At 43.5% G+C, this 9,011-nt stretch overlaps 1 protein-coding gene across 1 annotated transcript; it reads right to left on the bottom strand.

The window, feature by feature from the left end:
* Positions 1–219: 219 nt before the first annotated feature.
* Positions 220–5,107, bottom strand: LOC138889524 (uncharacterized). Its single transcript, XM_070172841.1, has 6 exons — positions 4,378–5,107; positions 3,345–3,584; positions 2,757–3,165; positions 2,083–2,239; positions 541–1,170; positions 220–462 (listed from the first exon to the last, which is right to left on the bottom strand). Exons 1-6 carry the CDS (start codon positions 5,105–5,107, stop codon positions 220–222), a joined length of 2,409 nt encoding a protein of 802 aa, XP_070028942.1.
* Between the last annotated feature and the right edge of the window lie 3,904 nt (positions 5,108–9,011).

The following is a 9,011-nucleotide window of genomic DNA, read 5'->3' on the forward strand; positions in this document are numbered from 1 at the left end:
GTTGATGCTTCTGGCTGTCGCTTAAGATGCTTGGCTGATATTACTTTGGAATTTTGAGGGTCCTCCTCAAAATTCTGTTCTAGTTTCCAATTGCGGGGAAAAGGGAAATTTTATTGAATTGTGACCGAACCCATAAGGCTACCTACGTATCCTATCTTAAATGGGAATCGGGTCAGGTGTAGTTCAATTTACATCACATAATTAAGGAAAACATAAAGACTACACATAGTAACGCTTGACTGCATCTGAATTGATTGGCTTCGGCCAGACTTCCCCGTCCAATTCTGCAGGTATGAGGGCTCCTCCCGTCAGAACCCGATGAACCATGTATGGACCCTGCCAGTTGGGAGAGAACTTCCCTTTGGCTTCATCTTGATGCAAAAATAATTTCTTTAACACCAGCCGCCCCGGTATGAACTGTCTCGGCTTGACTCTTTTGTTGAAGGCTCTGGACATTCTGTTCTGATAAAGTTGACCATGGCAAACTGTATTCATTCTCTTTCCGTCTATAAGAGCTAGTTTCTCATAACGACTTTTCACCCACTCTGTGTTGTCGAGCTTAGCTTCCTGTATGATCCTAAAGGAGGGAATTTCTATCTCAGTGGGATTGACGGCCTCCGTACCATAAACTAGCATATAGGGGGTTGCCCCGGTTGATGTGCGGACCATGGTGCGATACCCCAATAAAGCAAATGACAACTTCTCATGCCATTGTTTATGCTTCTCTATCATTTTCCTCAATATCTTCTTGATATTCTTGTTAGCAGTTTCTACTGCTCCATTTATCTGAGGCATGTAGGCTGTAGAATTCTTGTGTCTGATCTTGAAGGTTTCACACATGGATTTCATCAAGTCGCTGTTGAGATTGGAGCCATTATCAGTAATGATTGACTCTGGAATATCGAATCGACAAACAATGTGGTCGTAGACAAAGTTTACCACGACTTTCTTAGTCACTACTCTGTAAGATGCTACTTTGACCCATTTGGCGAAATAGTCGATTGCTACCAGGATAAATTTGTGCTCGTTGGAAGCGGCGAGCTCGATTGGTCCAATAACATCCATTCCCCAAGCGGCTAACGACCATGGTGATCTTGTCGCATTAAGCTCATTTGGAGGTACCTTTATCATGTCTGCATGTATCTGACAGCGATGGCATTTTCGGACATACTGGATGTAGTCCATTTCCATAGTCATTCAAAAGTAACCAGCTCGGAGTATCTTCTTTGCTAAGACAAAACCGTTCATATGTGGACCGCAGGTCTCAGTGTGGATTTCCTCTAGTAGCTTGGATGCTTCTTTTGCGTCAACACACCTTAACAATCCCAAATCAGGAGTCCTCCTATATAAGATTCCTCCACTATGAAAGACGTTATTGGACAACCTTCGAAGTGTGCATTTCTGAGTAGGATTTGCAAGCTCTGGGTACTCTCCTTTTGCCAAATATTCCTTGTTATCGTGAAACCAAGGCTTTCCATCTGCTTCTTCTTCAACGCGGGCATAGTAAGCTGGCTGATCATGGATTTTTATTGGAATGGGATCAATGAAGTTTTTGTTTGGATGTTGTATCATGGATGATAGGGTGGCCAATACATCGGCAAATTCATTCTGGACTCTAGGAACATGTTGGAACTCCGTCTTCGTGAACCTTTTTCTCAATTCCTACACATGATGCAGATACGGGAGTATCTTGGCATTCTTGGTTGCCCACTCTTCACGCACCTGATGTATGAGTATGTCCGAATCTCCAATCACTAGCAATTCTTGAATGTTCATGTCAATGGCCATTTTGAGCCCTAGGATGCAAGATTCATACTCGGTCATATTGTTGGTGCACGGGAACCTGAGTTTAGCAGACACCGGATAATGATGACCTGTTTCTGATACTAGGACTGCTCCTATGCCAACTCCTTTAAAATTTGCTGCTCCATCGAAAAACATCCTCCAACCATCATAGGATTCTGCAATGTCTTCTCCTATAAATGATATCTCTTCGTCAGGAAAATACATTTTCAAGGGTTCGTATTCTCCATCTACGGGATTTTTAGCAAGGTGATCTGCTAGTGCATGTCCCTTTATTGCCTTCTGAGTCACGTAGACAATGTCAAATTCACTCAACAGGATTTGCACTTGGCTAGATTTCCAGTAGGCATGGGCTTCTGAAAGATGTACTTCAAAAGATCCATCCTTGATATGCGATACGCAGTATAGGCACAGAAGTAGTGCCTCAGCTTCTGGGCTACCCAAGTCAAAGCACAACAGGTGCACTCTAACAGTGAATACCGGGCCTCACATGGGGTGAACTTCTTACTGAGATAATTGATGGCCTGCTCCTTCCTCCCCTTTTCATCATGTTGCCCCAGAATGCAACCAAAGGCTCCATCCAATACTGCAAGGTAGAGTAATAAGGTCTACCTGGCTCAGACGGGACTAAGACTGGTGGTGTTGACAAGTATTCCTTGATCTTGTCGAAAGCTTTTTGGCAGTCATTAGTCCATTTGGTAGCGTCGTCCTTCTTCAACATCTTAAAGATTGGCTCACAGATAACCGTAGATTGTATTATGAACCTGCTGATGTAGTTAAGCCTTCCCAAGAAACTCATCACATCCTTCTTGTTCTTTGGCGGTGGCAATTCTTGAATAGTTTTGACTTTTGATGGTTCCAGTTCTATTCCTCGGCGACTCACAATAAACCAAAGTAATTTTCCAGCAGGAACCCCAAATGCACACTTCGCGGGATTCAGTTTCAAGTTGTACCTTCGTAATCTATTGAAGAACTTCCTCAGATCTTTCATGTGATTAGTTGCCTTCTTGGAGTTGATGATAACATCATCTACGCATACTTCTATCTCCTTGTGTATCATATCATGGAAAATGGTAGTCATGGCCCTCATGTAGGTGGCCCCTACATTCTTTAACCCAACCAGCATCATCTTGTAACGGTACATTTCCCACAGCGTAATGAAAGCCGTTTTCTCGGCATCTTCTTCATCCATCCAGATCTGATGATAACCAACGAAATGATCTACAAATAATTGCAACTCATGCTTGGCACAATTGTCAATCAGGATGTGTATATTTGGCAAAGGGAAGTCGTCTTTCGGACTGTCCCGGTTGAGATCCCGGTAGTCGACACAGACTCTGACCTTCCCGTCCTTCTTTGGTACTGGCACAATGTTGTCTAAACATGTTGGGTATTCGACTACCCTTAGAACCTTAGCTTAGAATTGCTTAGTGACCTCTTCCTTGATTTTCAAACTCATATCAGGCTTGAATTTTCTGAGCCTTTGCTTTACCGGTGGACATGTTGGATCGATCGGCAGTTTGTGAGCCATAAAGACGCACTCAAGCCGGCCATGTCATCATATGACCAGGCGAATATTTCCTCATATTCGTTTAGAAAATCTGTGTATTCCTTCTTTTCTGATGGCGATAAGTGAACGCTGATTCTTGTTTCTTTGACATTTTCTGCATCTCCCAGGTTAACAATCTCGGTCTCGTACAGGTTGGATTTAGGTCTATTTTCAAAATTCTCTACTTCTTTAACAATCTCTTCTGGTATGTCATTTTCCTCTGAATCAATGTCTGTTTGTTGCGTTATCTCGTTGCATGTCACAATCATTGGTTCATCAAGGTAAGTAATAGTAATGATGTATAAGTAAAGTATGAGAGAAAAAATAATAATGAGCGTCGATTCATAAGAAAAGTCAAAATGCTTTGATAAATTGTATAATTGTTTTGAACATTGGAGATCTTATTGCGGGAATCGAAAATATGCAAAAAAATAAAATCTTTTAGTAAATAAAACAATGCTTGTTTTAGCCTTGCTACCCCCAGGCTCGTCGGGCTCTGGTTGTCCTAATGGTCCAGTTATTGAGGCGTGTCCCTATGCTTACAGTTTGTATGGAAGGGTCTTCCTCCCCCTCCTCCTCGAGAACAACACAATAGTCCATACCATTGTCTTCTAGGAACAAGTTCTTCACTGCTGCGAGTGCTTCTTCTTCTTCTAACCCATAGATTACATCGGCCAGTTGGAAAGTCTATTCCAAATGTGGTATTGTCTTGCTCCAGCAGATAGTAAGGACCACACCATAGTGGCAACCAGTTGTTGAATTCTTCCCAGGTGTACTCATATCCCAAACCGAAAGTAGTGCCATGTTTCTTGAGTTTTATGGGCTTAGCGATTCCTTGGATATTCTTTTCGAGTCCCTTGCCAGGTTCGTACCCACTCCAATTCAGTATACTCTCGATCTTGTTGTCCCACTATTTTCTTTGTCAACAGCATTTACCCGTTCAATATGATGGTAAGTCTCTCCACCTAGCTTCTTTCTGCCTTCGATTGACGGAATAGTCTGGCGACTGTATATAGGGTTGCTACCATCGCCGTGAATGATCACCTCTTGGTGGTTCCATTCGAATTTTACTGCCTGATGTAGTGTTGATGCTACGACCCTAGCGGTATGGATCCATGGCCATCCTAACAGTAGGTTGTAAGATGTCGGCACGTCTATCACTTGGAAATCAACATCGAACCAAGTTGGCCCCGTTTGCAAATATAGACTAATTTCCCCAATAGTGGACCTTTGGGAATCGTCGAAGGCTTTCACATTGATGGCTCCATCCTTTATCTCGTGTAGTCCCTTGCCCAATTTATTAAGTGTTACCAGTGGACAAATATTAAGACTGGAACCCCCGTCGATCAAGATCCTGGTAATGAAGTAGTCCTCGCATTGTATAGTGATGTGTAGTGCTTTGTTGTGACCCAACCCTTCAGGTGGCAGCTCATCTTCATGAAAAGTGATCTTATGACTTTCCAATACCTGTCCTACCATGTTAGCCATTTCTCCGCCAATAATGTTGCTTGGCACGTATGCTTTACTCAGCACCCTTAGCAGAGCATTCTTGTGCGCCTCGGAATTTTGTAGCAAAGCAAGGATAGAGATCTGCGCTGGTGTTTTGTTCAACAGGTCGATAACTGAGTATTCCTTAGTTTGTATTTTTCTCCAAAGGTCCTCTGGACCTGTCTCAATGATGGGTGGCCGGTTGGAAAACTGCTTGCTTGACTCGGCTAGGTGCTCTGGGGCATAAACCCTACCAGTTCTTGTCATACCTTGTGCGGCAATAGTATCTTCGAACCTGACCTTGCCTTTCCTCCTTGCCTCGGCTGTGTAGTCTCATGGTATAGCCTTTGTATGGAATGGCGTCATGGTCGACATCGCTACTGGAATCGGCGTGGCTATCTTTACTCCGAACGGAGCATGTGCCTTGGGTGGTAAAACTGCAACTTCAAATGGTGGGGGTGCATTTGCTGGAGACATGAATTCGACCTCAATTGGTGTTAGTGTCTTTGCAGATAACCTTGCTCCAAACTTGAGTGGCATGGACATATTTACCTCGACATCCCCAGTGGGCTGAATTTGGACCACGATCGGATTAAGAGTAATTATTGGCTTCTTTGGGTCATCACCTTCTGCGATTAACCTGATCGATCCCTTGGGATCCCAATTATCCTCTATTTTAATCATATGAACGCCTCCACCCTTGTGGTCTGGCAGAGAATTATTGCGAACATTTGGAGTAGGTTCCTTTGCAACAATAATCTTGTTATCAATTAAAGTTTGGATCTTGTCTTTTAGAGAATGACATTCATCAATGGTGTGTCCTTTCATGCTGGAGTGGTATGCACAGGATTTGTTTGGGTTAACCCACTGAGAAGGGTTCTCAGGAGTTGCAGCAAGTATGGGGTGACATAACCAGTAGCTTTGAGTCTCTCGTACAACTGGTTAATAGGTTCAGCAATGGCGGTATATTGTTTTGGAGGTCTGCAGTCAAAATTTGGTCGAGATCTAGGGAAGTTTTGGCGTGTAGGAGGTGATTGAAAGTAGGACGATTGAGCATTGTAGGCTTGGTAACCATGTGCGGGTTAGGAATATTTGGGTGAAGTAGGCTGGCATTTGGGAGGTGGAGGTGATTGATAAGTAGGTGGTGAAGTTTGGTAGGATGGTGAGGGTGTTTGGTAGTTCGAGGTAGGCTGATATGTGAGTGGAGGCATTGGGTAGGTTTGGCATTTTATGGGAGATTTGGATCTTTGTGCAACCATCACGACTCCTAGGTCCCTTTTCTTGGATACACCACCAAACTATAAGGCCTTATTTGTAGCTTGCAAGGCCTCGAAGTTTGTAACCATACCGCTTTTGACACCCTCTTCAATTCTTTCACCCAGCTTGATAATGTCGGAAACTTTGTGGCTCTCAATCATCATTAGTCATTTATAATACTGTGGATCTTAGGCCCGGACAAAGAATTTGTTTATCTGTTCCTCCTCTAAGGCAGGTCTGACCTTAGTAGCTTCGGACCTCCAGTGTATAGCATATTCACGAAATGTTTCTGTGGGCTTCTTCTTTAGATTCTGAATATAGAACACATCAGCGCATTCTCCATGTTGAACCTGAACCTGTCCATAAATTCGGACTCCATGCCTACCCAGTTCGACCACTTCTTTGGATCTTGGCTAATGTACCAGGACAAAGCATCTCCTTTCAAGCTCCTCATGAAAGCTTCATGCGGATTCTTTCGTCTTTTCCTACTCTAACCAACTTGTCATAGTACGTTCTCAAATGGACCCTTGGATCTCCTGTACCATCAAACATTTCGAACTTTGGAGGTTTGTACCCCTCTGGCAGTTCGACATCAGGCTGTATGCAAAGATCTTCATAGTTTAGCCCCTCAATTCCCTTACTTCCTTCAACGCCTTGAATCTGGCTGGTCAATTTCTTAAGTTCTTCAGCAGGGTTCCTGATGAACAAGTCTTTATCAGCATACTCGGGTGTGCTTGAGATGGGTTGGGTGGAGTGTGGCATAGTTTTCACGTAGATGGGGTGTTATGGTGGGTGTGGAAGTGGTCATTTGTGGAGTTTTAAAGTTCTGGGATGAGTAGTGGGGTGTTATTTGAGGTATGGCAGGTGTTGAAGCGATGGTGAGGAGCAGGATGATTCTGTTATTTTGGGATATTCTGCGGAGGTGTAGGGTTCTGGGCATTTGGTAAATTGATATCTGGAGTGGTGAGGGAAAATGACAGATTTTCCAGATTCCGAACCTGATCAAGTTCATCTTGGAATTTCAGCATCTTTTGTTCGAGTTGGGATGCATTTTCCTTAGGAACCTGAGTACCATGACCATGAGTGGCCTCTACCCGTTCATTTGAGTTCTCCTTTCTGGCGTTGTTCAAATCTTCCATTTTCCCTTTGTTCTTGTTTTTGAAAAGACTAAGAGGAGGAGTGGGTGGAGGGCCCCTAGATCTCGTAGAATAGGATAATGTTTCCCCTAGTTCACGAACTAACCTTTGGGGAGGGGAATAAATAAACAAAAGTAAAAACAAAAAGGTAACAAGTTAGTGAGGTTTATAAGAAACATTGCAATATTTAAACACATAGTGCGGGAATGTAAATTGTGTCCTATCTTCGGGGCCTCTTTGTGCCCGAAGTAGGCCTAGTGACAAATTAATTTGGAGAACTCAGAATGCTAAATGACTCATATTATTGATAGAAAATAAGACGAATCCCAAATCGACACTAAACGAACAGGAAATAAAAGTCACTAATGGCCTTTGGCCTTATTACATTTTATAAAGCGAAAAGATAAACTCTTATCTACTTGGTCCCTGAAGGACCTTCCCCAGATTTGGCATCCTTGGCTCTATCGAACAGCTTCCCCAGCTCGTGAAGTCCCAGCAATAGGTAAGCACTGGCTAGATGTCTACCTTCATTTCCTTCAGCATTTTGGCAGTCCTCGATCCTTTTGAGGAATTTCCTTTCTATCTCCACTATGCCTCGCTCCAAGTATCCTAGTCGCTTGTTAGCACTGACAACCATGTCTTTCCACTCCTCAATCAGCTTTTAGTTGGCTTCTTGTATCTCACGGTGTTCACTCTCGCATTCACGGATCCTTTTGCGCAACTAATTGTATTTGACCTGTGCCTCAGCCTTCTCGTCTATGATTCTGTGACCTCAAACAAACCCAAGCTGGCCCAAATTATTATGATTATCCTCCAACTAGCCTGAATAGTATGGGGCACAACCAGCGTGGTATCTTCCTGGCTCGATGGAATATCTCCCCATGAAGATCTTGCAGTGCCACATATGCTGGGCTTGGCACTTGTAAGTACTATCATCATCCTAGAAGTCAGCCCAGAAATGTCTCATCTTGTCGACCCTGGGTACAACCTACTTCCTACCAGCTTGCCTCATAACCCGGAGAGGGACGTAAGGGTATGTTCCTTTCAGGCCGATCAATATCAGGAAAGGTGCATCTGTGGATCGGGCGATGAACTCCTCAGTCGGAAACCACTCGAACATCCATTGTACCTGGTCCTTAGTCAGATTCTCAAAGAGCTCGACCCATTCTCTAGCATTCTCTGATTGGGCGAACATATTGGGTATGTAATTCATTCTTTTCGAATGATGGAAAGCGATATGAACATCCCAGTCCCTTCGCTGAATTTCTTGTCGGTATTCACCCTTTTGGAGATGATCCATGATCCAAAGTAGAAGTAGCAAATTGAAGCCTTCGAAGTGTTAGGCTCCTTGTTGACACTTCTCTAGGGCTCGGTATATTTCCATAATGATCATGGGCACAATGCTGAATGGTTGCCCACCAATTCTTTCCATTAGAGTCTTAGTCACCATAGCCAGCCTGGTGTGGATTCTTGTTTTCTTCATCGGAAACACGATCAATCCAAGGAAACAAAACATGAATACGAAGACCCTTCGGTGAATATGCCCTAATGATGTGATGGCAAACTCATCAGGATAGGTACAGTAGGATTTGTTGTGACCGTACCTCTCATACAAATAGTCAAAAGGGATGTAGGATTCTTTCAAATACGTCAGATCTGGATTATTCTTTAAACCCATCATTTTGAGGAAGCCCATGTCCTTGCATTTTTCAGGCATTAACAAACCCGGAGTTTACCATGCTATACCGGCCAATCCTCCTATTTCTTCTAGCAAGGGT

Source organism: Nicotiana sylvestris, chromosome 4 (assembly GCF_000393655.2).
Source record: "Nicotiana sylvestris chromosome 4, ASM39365v2, whole genome shotgun sequence".
Classification (NCBI taxonomy): domain Eukaryota; kingdom Viridiplantae; phylum Streptophyta; class Magnoliopsida; order Solanales; family Solanaceae; genus Nicotiana; species Nicotiana sylvestris.